This window comes from Poecilia reticulata, chromosome 16 (genome assembly GCF_904066995.2).
Source record: "Poecilia reticulata chromosome 16, P_reticulata-male-v2, whole genome shotgun sequence".
NCBI classification, from domain to species: domain Eukaryota; kingdom Metazoa; phylum Chordata; class Actinopteri; order Cyprinodontiformes; family Poeciliidae; genus Poecilia; species Poecilia reticulata.
Window position 1 is genome coordinate 27148998 of NC_088845.1, and position 19290 is coordinate 27168287.

Below are 19290 nucleotides of genomic sequence, written 5' to 3' on the forward strand. Positions count from 1 at the left end.
ATGCTTCCAGTCTTTCTTTGAGTTAAATACAATTGGCTGACCAGACATAGAAAATAATAATAATACCAGATGTTTGCAGGTCATGTGATTGTTCCAAATTTAGCTTAAATTTTGAGGTCAGAAACCAGATAAAGGAGCAGAATCCTGCAATGTGCTTTGGGTTATCAACCATGGGAAGAATGTTACATCCCTTGGTTACATCTGATCAACCGTAACAGCTTTTCTGCCACATTTATACATCAGGAGACATCTTTTGAACTTTAAGCTGCATTTTCACATTGCTTGAGTCAACGAGAACGCTGCATTTCCTATTCCTGCTCGATATAAGTTTACTCATAAGTTTACCACAAAATAAACCTCCATTGACGTCTATTGTTTGAAGGGATTGTTTCAAATTTGTGACGGAATTAGTCGGCTCTGAGGGAGAGGAATATTTTGCATCAGTGGAGACAACTTTATGTTTTCTGTCTTTTGATTTGTTGCAATAACGTGAAATACTGTTTTCAAAATTCAAAATAGAGCAGTAAAGGTAAAGCTATTTTAATAGTTCCAAATCATATCTTGTTCATTTGCTTTTTATTAGAACGTCCAGACATTTGGATGTAACTGAAAGTTAAAAAAAAGAAAAAAAAGAAATATATTTCTTAATGTCGGTTTTTATGTCTTTTAATGTTTGACTTTACACAATTGAAGGTCACACGCAGGTCGATTCACCAGATTTTATTTGATACATATATCTATATATATATACATAAATATATAAAATTCTTCTATTTTATTTCAAACCTCAAACAAGACCAGCTGTGTCTCCCGCGGCTGCGTAAACGCGTCATAAAACTTCAGAGAACGCGCAGAACTTTCCACGAAAATCCGTCTGAATCCGGCGCCCCGGCATCGATTCATCTCGCGTCGCCCGCCGTATGATGATTTGATGGGAGGTCGACTCTGGGTGGTTCGCGCCGGTGGAGGACTGAGGGGACGAGCCACTGAACAGCAACGTGGTGGTACATCCTAGTGGTGGCTGAGAGCAATGGGCTGAACCCTTGCTTGGGGGTTGACACTCGCACACACACAGAGAGAGCGCGCAGTCCCCCCTCCGCACACACAGAGAGCCATGCCCAGCAACGAGAGGCAGCGACGCTGCGAGCGGGCAGCCAGAAGATAATTTCAAAGTTGGCTTCGCTTCCCGAAGAGAGCGAAAGAGAGAGAGAGAGATAGAGAGAGAGAGAGAGAGGGGGGAAATCGACGCGGTGACCGAAGTTTCTTTTTTCTTTTGTTTTCTTTTTTTTTGTCTGCGAAACAAGCGGGTGTTCTTTCGTTTTTGTTTTATCCTTTAATTTTTTATTATTATTATTATTAATTTTTTATTTTTTATTTTTGGTCGCTTTCGCAGAGCGCACCGACTGCAAGGGGCGCAACCGGGAGCTGAAGCACGGCGGCTGCAGGAGGAGCGAAGCAGCAACTTCACAGAGATCGACAAGACTGAAGAGACTTCTTTTTCTGTCGGGGGACAGTTAAGTTCAGGCTCCCGCATCAGCGTGTGGTGTTGCTGAGCCAAGACAAAAAGAGAGAAAGACATTTTTTTTAAAAAAAAAAAGAAAGAAAGACCGTGCCGTTCTCTCAGAAGACGCGCGTCAAAGTTTTTCTTTTTCTTGTTGCTTTACTGTTTTTGGTTTCTTTTATTTATTTTTTTTATATATATATTTTTTGGAAGAACCGATCTGCGCCAAAACAAAAAAGAAGCAACGACGTAAAAAAAAAAAAAAAAAAAAAGCGGTGATGGTTTGAACTGCAACTTCCACAAAAAAAAAAAAAAATCCCAAAGCATCCAAAGATGCGCTCCAAGAGAAAAGTTTAAAGAGAGAGACCACACGTCAAGTCGCTTCCTTTGAGGGGGGGCAGGAGGAGGTGCGAGCAAACAAAAAGAGAGAGAGAGAAAGAGAGAGAGCAAGAAGTGAGCCAAGATTGGAAGACAGACTGTTCCAGAAGAGACTTTGAGAAGTTTTTTTCTTCTTTTTTTTCCAGCTCCATCGAGGCTGAGCGATGCGCACCAGAAACAGCGGAGTTTGAGCCCTGCGCTCCTCTGTGGAGAGCTCCCTGTGAACGGGGCAGAACAGGAGAGATTTTGGTGTGTTGTGTTGTTGAGGTGTGAGAGGGGGTGTGGGGGGAACGGACCGACGGACGGAGGAGGAGGAGGAGGAAGAGGGGGAGAAGGAGGAAAAAAGAGGAGAAAAAACTCTAATTGCTCAGTCCGTCCCTCATTACCATATCCAATGCGCGTCCGCTGGACCCCAGCCAATCCTCCCCACCTTCACACGGTGCCATTAATCGCGAGGCATTATTCACTATCATAATTATTATCCCGACATGCGCAATCCGACGCACAGCGACAGAGGCGACAGGAGCGGCAACACTGGCTAATTTCCCCAGATTGCAACCCCCCTCTTCCTCTCACACACAAACAGCACAACACACACTTTCCAAAGCGCCGCAGACTGTTTGTGAACTTTTATTTTTTTTTTTTATATTTATTTTTATTTTTTTTTACTTTTATTTTTTCATATATCATTTTTTTTAAAAAATAATTTTTTAAGTCGATCTTCGCTGATGCATCTGCACAGCGCGGACACATCAGCGCAAGCAGCACCGCCAGCACTCACGCCTGCAGCCGAAGCAGCAGCAGCAGCAGCAGCAGCATGTCCCGACGCAAGCAAGCCAAGCCGCAGCACCTCAAGTCGGACGAGGATCCCGCACTGACCGGGGTGATCTCCGAGCACGGTGAGTGGGATCCGGTCAGCTTCCGACCTCAGACGCGATCTTTCTTCAACTTTTCTCTCAGAGTAAAACACTTGATATTATTGCTATTATTAGTTATGAATTAGTGTGCGTTATTCTTAAGGTTCGGGTGTAGGTTATTTATTAAATTAATACCAAAAAAACCCAACAACAACATTTCTTTAAGTTCAATAATCCACTTGTCGACGCAGGAGTTCCTCGTTTTATTCTGCGGGAAAGTTTTTGCCTTTTGATTGTCGCACAGATTGTATCATGATCGGCTGTTGGCTGACAGATGACCTTTAGGATTAATGGAACGGACGCGTACATTAAAGCGACCTGGACGCAGTGGCGCTTCACATATTTGCGGGCTTGGCTTTTCTTTGCAGGAGGCCTTCCTTCTTAAAAAGAAAAAAAAAAAGGCCCTCTTTTAAAAAAAAATGAATTCTGCAAATGTAAACATCCGAGCTGTACATCTACGTCGTTTTCCGCTTGATTATGTCGTTATGTCTACGACTCTTCAAACACACACCGTGGGATAGTTGACAATCTTATTTCTTCCTGTCTGTCTTTGATAATGTGGAATTACTCTTCATGTGAGGCCTCAAATTTAATTTGTGTTAAATGTCATTTTAAGTTTTTTTTGTTGTTGTTTTTTTTTGCTTGTTTTTGTATTTTTCTCTTTTTTGTCTTTTGTCTTAAATGCTTTGTAAGAACGGGTCAAAATGTGGGAGTCTGTTTCAGGTCGAAGCCTTGTTTTCTTTTTTTTGTTTTGTTTTTTGTCATGGAAATGTTTTTTTGTTTACCCCCCAACCCCCAAACCCCAAAACACCCCTCACAGCCCCTCCACATAAATTTACCACACTTGATTTGTCCCCCCCACCTCCTTTTTTTTCTTTCTTGCTCACAATCTCGACAACATCGCTTGACAGAGCTTGTCCTCGCCATATGGAGAGAAGGGATTATTTATCCTTCAGCCTGCGCCTCTAAAACATCACTATATTAGAGTTAAAGTCAAGTCTGGAGGCAGCTGTAGGAATTATGCAAACAAGTAGGGGGGAAAAAAATTAAAAAGAACAAAATTAACAATTAAAAAAAAAATTGATATTGGTAAGTGCAGCAACTATTTGAGAAAATGTTGAAATTTGATGCAATGTTTTCACGTTTTCAGGCCTTCGTATTACACTGTCGAAATGCAAATCTGTCACAAAGTTACGGCTTTGAAGGTAGAATTTAAAAAAAAGAAAAATCTGGTGATGCCTGCGTTTCCACTGACAAAAACACACACTTGTGCGCTCGTATGCACACAAACACTCACACACACATCTCTCTGGGCTTCTTTAGGAAAGAAATGCGTGATGTAATCTCGGGGGAGCGGCTGTCTTTGCATGTTGAATTGTGGCTGTGTAGGGAGGTGTGTGTGTGTAGGGGTGTGTGTGTGTGTGTGTGTATGGAGACAGAGGGGGTTCACATTAATGACTCCTGGCCCTTTTGTCCAATTTGCTCATTGTTTTTTTGTTGTGTTTTTTGGGGGGTAATTTATGGGCTGCTCAGTCACAAAAAACACAAACACCGTCAGTGTTTGGGGGCTCAGATCGCCCCGTTTTACCCCTCCTCCCTGTTCCCCTCCTGTCACCCCCTTGAATTTTGGGCAGAGATACAGAACATCCATCAGGTTTCTCTCCTGTTGGATTTATAATGTGGAAAAATAAAAGAGGGGGGTGGAGGGACTTCTTGTTTCTGTTGAAAATCTGCAAAGAGATGGATCTAGAAATGGGAGTAGATGACGTAAATGTAGACTTTACTGGATTTTTCTCAACTCAACTTGCGACTTATTTTTTTTTTTTTACTGTATCCTGACAATGGCATTGTGCCGCCTGAGCCTGGAAGTGGCTGTGGAATGTCCTCTTCTCATTGTTGCACCACACTGGCTGGTTTGTCCTCATGCGTGTGTGTGTGCGCGTGTGTGTGTTGAGGTGAGGGGGGGATGGAAACAATCCCGACCTTTTTTTGGCACGGCATGCTGAACCCCCACACAGTCACTTCACCAAACCTAATAACGCCACGTCGCATCCGGCTCTCAACGCCACGCCGTCGTCGTGACCGGTTTTCTCCGCTCTTCCTTCTTCTTACCACCCGTCGCCACGGCGATCCGTATCGACCGCTGGCCTTTCGAAACCTGCTCCCCAAAGTGGCTCAAAAGTTCCAATTCGAAGTTGAAATTCATATTCGTGGAAGAGTAAATGATAAAAAGAAACCCAAACAAACAAAAAAAGTAAGGCATTCATTTTGTTAAATACAAGAAAAGCAAAAGTTAAATAAAAACGTATTTTCTTCCTAAACCTTCCAATTTATCTGATGTGTTTTGGACAAAGCTTCCCCCCTTCTTCAGCTCAAACATGGTAATTGTCTTGCATCACTGCAGCAGAAAAAAAAAAAAACATGAAAAACTGAAATAAAGTGCCAGAGATTATGTCTGCTGCCATCTCTAAGGCCTTCCGGACACTTGCCCCCACCCTTCTACCTCCTCGCCTGGGGGCGCGATGATTGGGGGGCAGTGGGGGCCATGGGGTGGGGGTAGTGTATGTGTGTTAGCATGGGGAGAGGAAGGAGGGAGGGGTTGTCAGCTTAGGAGTGCTTTTACAAAGCTTGCTGACTTAACCTTTGTGTAGTCCCCTGGCCGGGCAGATCCTGCCGCTAGATGTCAAGCTCTTTGTACAATTAGAACATGCGTGCTGCTGACCTTGGCAGCACAGCTCACTCGTGTCTGAGTGGGAAGCGGAAGCAGCAGCAGCACACCGTCACTCCTTTTGCGTTCAACCTGTGTGCAGTGGGGAGAGAGTTCAGGGAAAATGCAGGGCATGGATGAGCAAGCATAACTCGGTTGCTCTTTTACCTTTTATTTATTTATTCATTTATTTATTTATTTATTAGCCGCAACATTCCTGAAACCCATGTTTGTATTAATTCAAGGCTGACATCCTCAGAGAGAGATAAATGATTCAGTCAGAACCTTCTTCTTTTGTGCTTTGTTGAAGAATAAAAAAAAAAGAGAGAGAGAAATTATGGAGCGAGTGCTAAAACCCCTGCTGACAGTGACAACATAGTTGTTGCCCACTTCCCCTGCAGTGGGGCTTTTGTTTGCCTTTTGTTTTAATCCCTTCTCACCACTGGGTGCAGGCCTGCGGACCACCCACGTGGATGTGCCAAGGATGTCTTTTTGAGAAGGCACTCAAACAAAACAAACAAAAAAAAAAAAAGATGGCTGTGTCTTAATTACTACTCGGAGCTTGAAAACGGCGCACGAGCAAGCACGATCCGGATCGAGAGGAAGGGCCGAGGCAGGAAGACGGAAGGCGCTGTTTGACTTGACTGGAGCGTGTTTGGGAGGCTTACTGATCACCTGCTGAAGATGTTGCACTTTCTCCCCCCCCCCCCCCCCACCTCCCTGTCCTGCATGGCAAACAGTGTGGTGGGTCTGGTTGCCCTGCAGTGTCAGGTCAAATTTACTCTACCCCCCACCCCCATCGCCACCCTCCTGCCTTAACCCTCCTTCCTCTTGTGCTTCACAGACCCTAACCCTAACCACTATAAAAGATGCAGATTTTTAATGCAAAGGAGAGCAAACTCCAAACTGATTTTGCTCAGCAGTTGAAGCCTGCTGCGAATATTGAGTTTAGAAAGAACATAAATTGATGAAACGTCCGTGTGCTCGCGTGTCGGACCTCCTGCTCCCCCCAGGCACAGGAGAACCATCGTGCCGAGTGGCGCGGCCATCCGGACGGAGCGCCGTCACTGAATACTGTATTGCGAACGCTTGCACAAACAAATCGTTAATGTTTTGGCTGCGCCACATCTGCAGGGGGATGACAAAAGGCCTCTGTGTGTGTGTGAGTGTGTGTATGTGTTGTTTTTGCAGATATGACTGTACCACTCGATGATATGCGCACGTCCGGCCTCGGAGCAGGCCGAGCCTCCGGCAGGTCTGGGGGATTCACCGGGGTGTTGCCTCGCAGACATCAGTCTCCAGGAATTGTTCAATAGCCAAAGCACACACACACACACACACGCATGTGTGCACGCACACACACACACACACACTAAAGAAAACAAAACAAATGTCAGGAAAATAATACATAAGCTTTGACGCTGACCAAAACTTCAACTAGAGAGATTCACATAATTAATTTTTAAGCCGAATTGTGGACATCTCAAAGCAGAGCAGTCCTGAATGGAATCTATAGCATACATTTATTTTTAAAAATGATTATCTGGATGATTACAGTTCTGGGAGCAGAATTATTATTTTTTATTTTAAAAAGAACATTTACCGGAAAAAATGTAATCACAGAATTCCAACATTGTTGGAAGCATTAAGGCCATCTTTTTTCTTTTTTTTTCTCCCAGCTGGAGAGCGAACTCACAGTGAATCATCTCTCTCTCTCTCTCTGAGTGTGAGGTTGTCCTCGGATTCTTGAAAGAAATGGATGATGTGGGAATAATTAGAGCACAGATGCTGATCATCGACGGTTTATGTAGAAAACAAGCTGGTGAATTAATGACAATACCTGATTTTTATTTTCCTTTCTAAAAAAAGACACACTTTGGATGTGAAAAGCGTCGCTCGTCATTTCTGTGTCTTATTAATTGAATCTGGAAAACGAAGGAACGGGAGTGTAGTCGGCGCTTGTTTGCTTTTTTTCTTTTTCCATTTTCTTTTTGTCAATCTCCTTCCTGTATGTCCTTTACAGAATTAGCATAAAAACGTCTCTGAGGTCTTATGTCAAATTAGTGATTATAGTAAATAAATAACTAAATTAAATAAATAAAATAAACAAACAAAAGTGGACACAGATTCAGTCCCAACAATCCCTCCATCGACTGCGTTCAGCTAAATATTTACATCTGCGTAAATGAAGACTTTTAAAGGAATGGAAAAACAGATTGGATTTTTTTTCCTCCTCCCCCCCCCACACTCTTTCTCATCCTATAGTCCTTAGAAAATCAATACACTCTTCCACACACACAAACACGCGCACACGTGTCTGCAGACACACACCTTCGTGCTGCAAAGATGCAACAATTCTGACAGCTGCACGACGAAGCGTTTTTTTTTGTTTTTTGTTTTTTTCATGAGCCTCCAACACGTTGTGATGTTTTCACTCGAGGTTCAGAAGCGTTCAGGTGGTTTATGGCGGCGGATGGCATCGCTGTAATTAACACTGACTAATTGTTGCAGCGTTTGAACTCACACACTCAGCTCCACGTCTCTGCCTCCTGATCCTTTATTTATCATTATTATTTTGTCCTGTTTCTCTGAAATTTTAAACGGCGAACACAAACACGCGTAATATTGAGTTTTAGCATTTAATTTAGCTGAGCTTCTTTTTTTAAAATCTTTATAATTATACATTCTTCTTCTAACGTTGTAAATACACGTCTTTTTTTGTCCTTTTTTTTATCAACTTAACCTGAGTCAGTTTTAGATTGTCAAATCTGTGCAAAAAAAAAATAAAAATAAAAATTCTCAGTGTATACATATATTTTTTTATTTTGCTGATCTCCACACATATGCACAGGGTCTGAGTACACTCTTTGTCTTTGGAAAACGTGCCAGTGTGTGTGAGTGTGTGAGGTCAGAGGCACACAAAGGCCCCCACTTGTGATTGTATGAATGAATAAAAGAGATTGACAGTAATACCATTCTAATAACTAATCAGCTCAACACAATGCCTGCTCATTTGTGTTGACCTTTCAACCCTCAATTATGGAAATGAGTTGTCCGCTGTCCGCTGCTGGGTTAAGGAGCTTTTTAACCCGCTGTCACGTGTCGACTGCATTTCCAGGCGCTGGCTCCTTTCTCTTATTAATATTATTTTTTTCCCTCTTCTCGGTTTGTGTTTTTATTTCGAGACTTAACACATATATATATATATATATATATATATATATATATATATATATATATGGGAATTCTAAAACAATCATGTACATTTAAACTGGACTTTGTGTTAGTTTTCTATTTTTCTTCTGCTTGATTTTGTTTTTACCTTAATAAGAAAAATTGACTGTCACTTCTGGCAGCCAGTGGCTATGACAACACAAACAAGGCTCTGTACTTGGAACTTTGGTTTATTTGTAATTTTTCCATTTTATTTCATATTTTTATTTTAATATTTTCATTGAATAAGTCACATACAGGGCATAAGTTGTCAAAATGGCAAAGAAAAAAAAATGAAGGTGAATTGTATTTGACGCTTGAACGATCCTTGGGTTCAGTTTGTATCAATGACAATAAACAACAGAATGACAGAGTGAACACACGTCCTGCTGGGACTGAAGACAGCCACAGGCCTGCATGAGATTCTCAAAGCGTAAAAACACCACGGCTTCAGGTTGTCATGACATTTTCAGATTTGTTTTTCAGATTTGTTTAAAACAAAAATGCATGCCATAACATCACGTTTCTTTTAATCAAAGCACAGAAAAGCAAGAAAATATTCCTACTGCTGCTGCTAACATAAGAATTTCTACCTATGATAATAATAATATCTGCTCTGTTTTATTCATAAAACTGAGCAAAAATTATTTTGAATAAACACCTGCTGACTTTAGTGGTGGCTTTCAGCTGCTTATTGTGCTGAATATTTTTGCCGTTTTGCCAAAGAAAAAAAGAATATTAGCTGCTTATTTAGTGAAAAGATCTGCTGCTCAGCAGGTAAAGCTGTCGTTTTGAAACAAAGTCTCCCTAATAAGACTGGTGGCTGTTTGCTCCTCCAGTTTCTCCTCCACAATTTTCTTGTTTGTTTTTTAAGGAGCTAAAATCGTTTCAATCTTCTGTTTGTCACACTTGTAAAGGTGTTGTGCACTTATTTCGACGTAGTGATTGAGAGAGTGGAACAACAGGTAGAGCTGGGAGTGACTTTATGCTCCATACAGGAGGAAATGACATCCGTCTCGTTCTCCTCTTTCACCAAAAAGGACTTTCACCTGCAAGAAATATGTCTTTATGTTTTCATCTAAAGTATGACTTTTTGTTGTTTTGATGTCTTGACGTGTCCTGACGCTGATAATCCCCCTCCTTTTGCCTTGTTTAAATTGACTTATTTGTGCACATTGTACACACAGAGACACGGACATGCTGTATAACTGCACTTAAAGAGGGAAGAAAAAAAATAAACTTACACAAGAGGACATTTGCCTCGGTTTTGATCAAGTGTGAACTGGATCCATGTTCAGAGCTTGTGCCGGTTTGTTTGACTCTCGAGGACTGCATGTGGAAGAGGAAGTGGCTTCCAACAACTGTGATTAAACATGTGTAACTAATCAGTGACTTTGCTGCCATGGCACAAGTATGTAATTTGTAGAGTCTAGTGTTGGGAAGAAAAAGTGAGTAGCTGAAAGGAACTCTGCAGCATTCTGAATATTTTAGAAGAACATTTTGTTGCACAGAATTTAAATTCTTTTGGCTGCGCTCATTTGAAATGCCCAATTTCCTTCATGTTCTTCCATTTTTAGTTAAAATAGGAGTGGATTTGTAACAACGTTTAAGCTTGAAGGCTCGGGAGTGCCGTGCTTTTCAGGGCTCGCGGATTACCTTTGCGGTGCTATGAAGGACTAAAGGGAAAGGCCGGAGCGTTTGAAATTCAGGTGGAAATGACTGAGCTTGATAGCAGAGGGGAATCCTAATGGGGCCATCAAAGTCCTTATTTGTACCCAACAGATGAGGCAGCTGTGAATTGTATGAAATATTGGAAATCAATGGGTTCTATGGAATTTCATTAAGCAGCAGTATCCACAATTGATAGGCCCTCATAATTTGATGGATTGCACAAAGAAAATTATTAGCTGGCTCTATGGAGAGGGTGTGAATGCACAAATCTGGGTCTTGAGAGTTGGTGAACTAGGGTAATTTGTTCAGCGTAAAAAGCACAAAAAAACCCCCCCAAAAAAATAGAAAGAATATTGATTTTGGTTATGTTAAAAGAGATTGGGGAAAAAAATCAAAGGTTAAATCTTTGCTGCTCTCTACTGCAAAATATGTGTGAATTCTTTATTGATTATTTATTCATTAATTCTTCTTTCATCCCCCTCCTCCTTTCCTCTCTGCCCTCTCCCCTCCCAGCAGCCCAAGGTGAGGTGCTGGACGACGCCGACAGCGGGAACGAGAGCCGCAGCGGCAGTGAAGAAACCCACGTGTGCGAGAAGTGTTGTGCCGAGTTCTTCAAGTGGTCAGACTTCTGTGAACATTTAAAGAGCTGTACAAAGAACCCCCTCGTGCTCATCGTGAACGACAATGAGGACACGCCGAACCCTTCCCAGGAGTACCCTTCAGAGCCCTCGCCCATCCCGAGCTGCAACAGCGAGCAAGACGACAGCGAGGACGCCAGGGAGGGGAACCAGAGTCCTGCCGGCGAGGGCGACGACATCCCAGAGACGGATCCCTTAAACGGGGTCAGTGTTCTGGAAAAGGAGGATGAGCAGATGGAGGTGGAGCTTTCTCCTGACAAAAATATAGACTCCGAAGAGAGAGACGTGACATCACCTGAGCCAGATGGCTCCCTACCTCAGCTAAGCGATGTTGTCCCCTCTGCAATTACAAGCTACACCATGCCAAGCACCAATGTTACCTTGGAGACCCTGCACGGTACTCGGGTTGCGGTTGCCCAGTTTTCGCAGAGTGTAAGGGCGGCGGCAGCGGCGGCGGGCAGTGGGGTGTCCACTATGGCTATCCCTATGATCCTGGACCAGCTTATGGCTCTCCAGCAGCAACAGATTCATCAGCTGCAGCTCATAGAACAAATACGAAGTCAAGTGGCCCTCATGAACAGACAGTCTGCGCCACAACCTGCTCTCAGCCACCATCACAACAGTGCTGCGGGAAACCAGGGCTCTGTATCCTCCTGTGTCCCTCCTGTTGCAAACCAGCTTCATTTACATAACTTCATCACACCCCCTGTCCATCAGCTACCTGTCAGGTTGCCTGCCACCCTTAGTGCTCAAGGACCTTCACCTCTGACCTCAGCAATAGAAGGGCCTCTCTCTCAAACACAGCAGAGCAGTACTCCGCAGTCTAACTCCTCAGTTCCAAATACATCGTCAAACAACTCGGTGTTTCCACCCCCAAGTGGTTCTGGCTTGCCAGCCCTACATCCCACCTGCTCATCCACTGTCTCAAATAACAACAGTAGCACTAGTAGCAGCCTAACAGGATGCGGCGGTGGTGTCAGCAGCACTTCAGCTCTTCCCAGGAACTCCACCACCCCTCCCTCGCTAAGTCACAGCAGCCTCTTGAACTCTGCCTCCAGTCTACCACTGATACCTCACAGTTCCTCGAGCAGCGTCATCTTCCCCAATCCACTGGCTAGCATAGCAGCCACAGCCAATGCACTTGACCCTCTTTCTGCTCTAATGAAACACCGCAAGGGAAAGCCCCCCAATGTGTCTGTGTTTGACACCAAGCCCAGCTCCGAAGACCCCTTCTTTAAGCATAAGTGTCGGTTCTGTGCCAAGGTGTTTGGCAGCGACAGCGCCCTGCAGATCCACCTGCGCTCTCACACTGGAGAGAGGCCCTACAAATGCAATATATGTGGTAATCGTTTCTCCACCAAGGGGAATCTTAAAGTCCACTTTCAGAGGCACAAAGAAAAATACCCACACATTCAAATGAACCCTTACCCTGTACCAGAGTACCTGGACAATGTGCCCACAAGCTCTGGTATTCCATACGGCATGTCGCTGCCCCCTGAAAAACCTGTAACCACCTGGCTCGACAGTAAACCAGTCCTCCCCACTGTCCCCACATCCATTGGCCTCCAGCTGCCTCCAACGCTTCCCAGTATGATTGGAGGTTTTACAGATTCTCCTAGCCTCACTCCGCTTAACAGGTCCCCTCAGAGGCCTTCGCCGCCCACAAGTGAGTGTGCATCTTTGTCCCCAAATATCGCCAATGATTCTGGCATGACCACTACTTCACCCTCCCCGAAACCTAGCATTGGGAGTGATGCACCTCCGCTCCTGAAACCTGAAGGCATTCTCTTGTCACCAAGTTGCCCTATTAGGCCAGGAGAAAGCACAGCCACCACAACCACAGTAAGTCAAGCACTTCTTCCCACCACTGTCACCTCTACGACATTGTCAGGCAGTGGCCAACTCACTGAGCCTATCAGTAGTCCCAACTCCGCTTCAAATCCTATCTCCCATCCCGTCCTTCCAATGCTTTCTGACCAGTTTAAGGCAAAGTTTCCCTTTGGAGGACTCCTAGACTCTATGCAAACCTCAGAGACGTCAAAGTTGCAGCAGCTTGTCGAGAACATTGATAAGAAGATGACTGATCCCAACCAGTGTGTCATCTGCCATCGTGTTCTGAGCTGCCAGAGTGCTCTGAAGATGCACTACCGTATCCACACTGGCGAGAGGCCTTTCAAATGCAAGATATGTGGACGAGCGTTCACTACTAAGGGAAATCTAAAGACGCACTTTGGTGTGCACAGGTCGAAACCACCACTTCGAGTCCAGCACTCCTGTCCGATTTGTCAGAAAAAGTTCACCAATGCTGTTGTGCTGCAACAACACATCCGTATGCACATGGGAGGGCAGATTCCCAACACCCCTGTTCCTGAAAATCTGCAGGAGATGGACACGGATGTGTCCTTCGATGAAAAGAGTCTAGACGCAATGAGTAACTACGATGACGACCTGCTGGATGAAATGGAGCAGGCTATGGATGATGACATGGACTTAAAAGACGGAGAAGTAGACCCTTCTAAGCCCTATTCACCTGGGAGCTCACCTCCAACTTCTATCATTTCTAGCATTGCTGCAATGGAAAACCAGATGAAGATGATTGACTGCACTGCCAACATAAGTCGCACATTTGGCCTGAAGACTGCACAGAATGGCAGCATCTTTCCCGGGGAGACTGACTGCTTTACAACTGATTCCCTGACTGCTGTGGGGGATGCTGAAGGTCAGAGCTTGGGAAGTCCCGCTTTATCAGAGTCCTCTGGCTCTATGCAGCATTTGTCCCCAGCTCACAGCCATTCTGAGAGCCAGCGGTGCAAGTCCCCAGCTACATTCAATAATAACAACAGCAGCAGTGCAATGACAGCAGAGGAGGGCCAGGAGAACAATGCAGCTGGCCTGGCAACAGTGAAGTCAGAAAAATCAGAGTCTCCCCATTCTGCTACTGAAGGGACCGGGGCCCTTGACCTGACTGCCACTCAACCTGGCAGGCACTTCATCAAGGAGGAGAGCCACTTCAACATGCTGTTTCTAAACAGAGATCGAGGTGAGTCTGAGCAAAACCTGATCAAATTTAATGTATATATTGTCAATTTTCTCATAATACTAGTTACCAGAATGTTGGCTTATGAAAACATGCATGTTTTGAGAGAATTATCAGCCTCTTACTTTGTTAAATTTCTATATGCAAATTTATTACATCAACACTTAAAATGCTACCTTTGGGTTTGTTTTTCAGGACTAAGTACTCCTAATTTAGCCAGTACGGCAACAAACATGATCAAGATGGAAATGAACGGACACGGGAAGTCTCTGAGCGACAGCGCTCACCTGCCTGTGGGCATTCAGGTTCCAGCCGCAGCGCCCCCGACCACCATGAGCCCCAGCATCAACCCTATGCTGGCACCGCCGCCTCCACGTCGCACTCCTAAGCAGCACAACTGCCATTCATGTGGGAAGAATTTTTCCTCGGCCAGCGCGCTTCAAATCCACGAGCGCACACACACGGGAGAGAAACCTTTCGCCTGCTCCATTTGTGGAAGGGCCTTCACCACAAAGGGCAATCTGAAGGTGAGACCCAAAACAAACTCTGGACACACTGGGTCATTCTGGTTGCAGGAACACATGAACTTCTTGGAAACGTGCTTGGTGAAACCGTTTCTCGTATTACTCTGGAGGAGACTTGGTTGTTTGGATAAAAGACTAATTCCAGGATCAAACCACCAACATATATTCAAAGTTACTGACGACTAAACTGTTCAGTCATTTTGCTTGATATAAGACCATTGTTGGTCCTCAAAGGCAGCGTCCTACGTATTTTAGGTGTTTTGACTTTTCAACAAACCTTATTAAAATGGGTGGCTCATAAACAGGCATCTACTGAATTTGATGACTTGACTGTCAGGTGATTCAGTCACCTAAATCTGCTACTGGAGTAGAAACGTGGAAATATTGTCCTTTGAGCACTATAGTTGGACACCACTGTTGCATTACTTTTTTTGGTTTCTTTAATTTGTTCATCAAGGAAGTTAGTTTCTTTAATGTAAATTTTTTTGCAATTTCTATTTCAGCATGTTATTCATGTGTCATTTAGTTTTGACGTACAGAAAATGCCCCACCGTGCTTGACTTTGTTCTGCTCATTTTGTTGAATCCTTCAGGTTCACATGGGAACACATATGTGGAACAACGCCCCTGCTCGCCGGGGCCGACGCCTGTCTGTGGAGAACCCCATGGCCCTCCTGGGCGGCGATGCCATGAAGTTCAGCGAGATGTTTCAGAAGGACTTGGCTGCCCGCGCCATGAACGTAGACCCGGGCTTCTGGAACCAGTACGCCGCCGCCATCACCAACGGCCTGGCCATGAAGAACAATGAGATTTCTGTGATTCAGAACGGAGGCATCACCCAGCTGCCCGTCAGCCTCGGCGGGACAGGAATCACTTCCTTGGGAGCCATGCCTGGAGGAGGCATGGACCGTGTTCACACTGGCAGAAGCTCCCCCATCACGGGTATGGAGAAGTCTGGTCTGGAGGTTCCAGCCAGTCGACCCTTTTCCAGATATATGGAGGAGAACAAAGAGATTGGGATCAACTGAAAACTTGTCTGTATTGTAGCTGTTTGGCAAAGACTTAAAGTATGATGAGAAAATTACTGAGGAAAAAAAAAGAAAACAAACTGCTGATCCAGTCTAAACTCATGCATACTTCTTTGTGTACAGATTTTTTGTTGATTGGTTTTGGAATTATGGTATTTAGTATTGATTAGAGGCCTTTGCCTTTCACCCACTCCCTTCTCACTTGATATTTCGTCTATACAAAGAAAACTTTGTCTCTTGTTTGAGAATATGTCGTCTTGCAAGATATGCATGGTACTTCTTTGTTTTTATTGGTATGTTTGACTGCTTTTATGAATTCCTTTGGAAACCAGGATCTTGCCTAAGCAACAATGGGCAAGCATCTTTTAACGGACAGGACAAAGTTCACACGGAAACAATTTTGTTTAACGACAGTCTGACATTTGTCCAGCAGCCCCCGGTAGCGGTAGCTCTTTTAAACGCACGGGCCGAGGCGAGACTGAAGAAAAGACTGAAGTGTAGTGTTTTCGTGCTCGCTTGAAACAACCTTTGTTTTTTTTGTTTTTTTTTTTTTTTCTCATGAACTAGAAAACTTGAAAAAATAATGTTTGAACTATTTTAATCTTTACATTTAGTCTCTCAGCATTGTCTTATAATGTTGTCCCGTGTCTTTAGTATTTATGATATTGACAAAAAAAAAAGCGGGTATTCAAAAATATATTTAACAGCCCAAGCATTTGTTTTTTTTTATAAACAGCAGGCTTCACTGATGAATATCTCTGTTAATAAAGGCAGTGTGTCACTTGAGTTGACCATCAGAGATAAAATTGTAGGTTTTATTTGGATATCTGTTGACACCATGTGTATCTTCTCACATGACAAGGAGGCAAGAGATATCCAAAGCTGCTATGACCACAACCCTGCTTTTAACCTTTGTAAAAAATAAATAAATAAAATAAAAATAAGAAGGAAAAAAAAAAGAGGTGAACCTTTTGAAGAAATATCTATGTATAGAAATACAGACAAATCTAAAACAGGTATGCATATTTTGTATCACATAAAATAGACATCATGAGTTGAGAGTTATTTGTCATGTTTGTGAATGCACTTTTTAAAAACAAGACGTTTTTGTCTGTGAGTTACCGTTAACCTTTTGACTGAGCTATCTATCACGTGCTGTTTTCATTGTTTTCAGCAAACCACTGCTCCAGCTGACTGAGTCGGTTCTCTGTTATTGCATCTGTTGCAACTCGTCAAGAGTGCAAAACTCATCGCCCAATCAAACCCTCTCCCTCCCCCCTCCCCTCAAATAAAAAAGGAAAACAGGTGTGTGTGTGCGTGTGTGCGTCTGAATGGTCTCTTTATCTCTCGGGGAATGTTTTTCTCTTTTACTCGTCTTATTTTGTTTGTTCCCATTTAGAAATTAAAACACAAAATGTAAAATATTTCTAATCACGAAATTGAAATACATTTTTTTATATACCTGTTATTACCAATGAGCAGATTGTTTTGTCATTTGATTAGAATATATTAGTACATGATTCAGTCCAGTTACATTTTCTTATAAATTCAGCTCTAACTGCTTCATTATAATAAAAAAGATTCCAAAATAAATAACTGAATGATAATAAATTAATTCTTTTTTTCATGTTTTATATTTCTAAAAGGGTTTGTTTTTAGAGCCTGTTGAAAGTGAGTTTAATTATTTTTATTGATCAGGGTTTTTAAGAGTTGGAGATCAAAAAAAAAAAGCTATTTATTTCTGCATCAGTACTTTTTAACGTTGACTCGTTTCATTACCCAGATTGAGAAAACATGCAGACCTTCCTGAAATGTGAAAGAATATGCTAATATGAAACGTTATTCATGATATTGTCAAATTAGCTTTCTTTAAATTCTAAAAAAAAAAAAAAAAAAAAAAAAAAAGAAAATTGGACAGGTTTTATTAACCTCAATTCTAACATCACACAGAGTGCAAAATTAACTTCCTAACCCATTTCTTTCTCAGTATTTCCATTCATTATCCAAAATAGCACATGATTGAAATGAATTTGTAGCAACCCCAATGAAACGTGTTGCAATCAAGCCGGACTTAAAAGTCACTGCTGTTATGTTTAATACAGGAGAACATTATAGAAACAAATCAGCCTGGAGTATCATGTTGTGACTTTGTTAAACACAGTTTTCCTTTCCAAGGTAAGACGTCTGCCAAAGCTGTGGCACCGGAGCCAAAGTGTGAGACAGCGATGTGTCTGAGTAATAACATTACAGGGGACTCCGTGATGACACATGGCGCACACATGTGCAAACGCACATCTGCACGACTTCACACTCTTGACACAAGAGTGTCCAGCTCTCATAATTACCACATATACATAAAAAAAATCTATATATTTTTAGAAAGAGGATAAAGCAATATCTCCACCACAAACAAACTGCATCCACATCAGCTCCAAGATGAAAGCTCTGCAATCATGCAGGCGCTGAGATCAAAAGAGCGTTTGAATGCTTATCTGTGTCTAGCAACTTCGTGGAGGACTTTAATGTAAGGGGCTTATCCTGAATTCCTCACAATACAAAGTCAAATTAGCTTGTCCTTACTCCCGTTCCTGCCAAGAGGAGTCATCCATCGAGGTCAAAATGAAACACTTGAGGCCGTTCAGAATGAATTGGTCCAATTTCTTCTGCAAGGACACGCCTGAAAACGAAAGCATGTAAATGTTAAATGAGCTGCAGCTACAGTCTATTGTATAACATGGAGACCCAAATACAGTCAAAATGTGAGATAAAGACAAATATATCCCCTCCGCCCCCCTTCAGTGCAAAAATACCATTTATGACTCCTGCTGCAAAAACCCAGTCAGTCACCCCGGACATAAACCACTGCTGCCAGGCAATGACTGGTCTATCAAAGTCCAGCTTATATGGGCTTTCACCACTGAGCCAGGAGTGTTTATTTTTCTGTTATCTTCGCCTCTACCCCCCCCCCCCCTTCTTCCCATTTCACTTTTACACACATATTACTTTTCATGTTGATGGATGTGAGTTAACTCCTCAAGAGCCCTGGAGAGCTCTTTAGGGCTGATCCCGTAATGCTCGATGCTCCCTGCGTGTAGGGCCCATTGTCTGACACCGCGCTGTCAGCTGATCACCGGGAGCTTAGTCAGAGAAATAGCCGAGTAATGAAGAAATCTCATGCTGACTGTTTTTCCTCTGTTGAGACGATCGTTTTTTTTTTTTTTTTTGCTGATATTTGTCTGGAAGCAGAACGCATTCCACTCATGCTTTCACTCATGCGCTCTCATTTAGCAAATGATTTCGCAGACGGCCGGCACACCCGGGTATGAGGAGGCTGTTGTCTGGGACACTAAATGGTGATTCTCCTCACATTTGTATGATATTTTCAATTGCCTTTTTTTTTTTTTCTTTTTCTTTTTGCTTGTCCAGCTGCTTGGGTGATTTCAGCCATGTTGGCCTGCCTGCTCAACACGGGGTTACGTGAGGTTAGACCCGGCGGTGACTATGTATGAATGTTATTTCTATAGAAAAACACTGTTATCCAGATTTTCCTTTCAGAATTTTATTATTTTTCCATTAGGCAATAGAATACAATGTAATTTAGCCCTGCAATTTTGTTTTACTAGTGAAGAACTTTTTAATAGAAACCAGACAAAGGATCAGTTGAGCTATGTCCATTT

General features: G+C 43.0%; 1 protein-coding gene and 1 long non-coding RNA gene across 8 annotated transcripts in view; one reads left to right on the forward strand and one right to left on the reverse strand.

Moving 5' to 3' along the window:
* The first annotated feature begins 685 nt into the window (after positions 1 to 685).
* On the forward strand, positions 686 to 16919 carry sall3a (spalt-like transcription factor 3a). Of its 3 annotated transcripts, none has more exons than XM_008431984.3 (4): positions 686 to 2778; positions 10904 to 14065; positions 14258 to 14589; positions 15179 to 16919. In XM_008431984.3, exons 1-4 carry the CDS (start codon positions 2697 to 2699, stop codon positions 15611 to 15613), a joined length of 4011 nt encoding a protein of 1336 aa, XP_008430206.2. In that variant the 5' UTR covers positions 686 to 2696; the 3' UTR covers positions 15614 to 16919. The 3 variants fall into 3 exon arrangements, with proteins under 3 accessions (XP_008430206.2, XP_008430208.2, XP_081453287.1); XM_008431986.3 differs by having other exon boundaries at positions 687 to 2778; positions 10901 to 14065; XM_081597161.1 differs by lacking the exon at positions 686 to 2778 and having other exon boundaries at positions 10784 to 14065.
* A 144-nt stretch (positions 16920 to 17063) lies between these two features.
* The window catches only part of LOC145547580 (uncharacterized), a 90845-nt gene continuing 88618 nt past the window's right edge, over positions 17064 to 19290 (reverse strand). For all 5 annotated transcript variants that reach the window (XR_014083863.1, XR_014083860.1, XR_014083861.1 and 2 more), the window contains one exon: positions 17064 to 18290. This is a non-coding gene — a long non-coding RNA (uncharacterized LOC145547580). The remainder of the gene's footprint in view (positions 18291 to 19290) is intronic.

What these genes read in the sequence shown, in the direction of transcription:
- sall3a (XM_081597161.1), top strand. Translation starts at nt 10,816, where the DNA reads ATGTGTGAATTCTTTATTGATTATTTATTCATTAATTCTTCTTTCATC. An exon ending in GTTTCTAAACAGAGATCGAG is followed by an intron (nt 14,066 to 14,257) that starts GTGAGTCTGAGC and finishes TTTGTTTTTCAG; the next exon opens with GACTAAGTACTCCTAATTTA. An exon ending in CCACAAAGGGCAATCTGAAG is followed by an intron (nt 14,590 to 15,178) that starts GTGAGACCCAAA and finishes TGAATCCTTCAG; the next exon opens with GTTCACATGGGAACACATAT.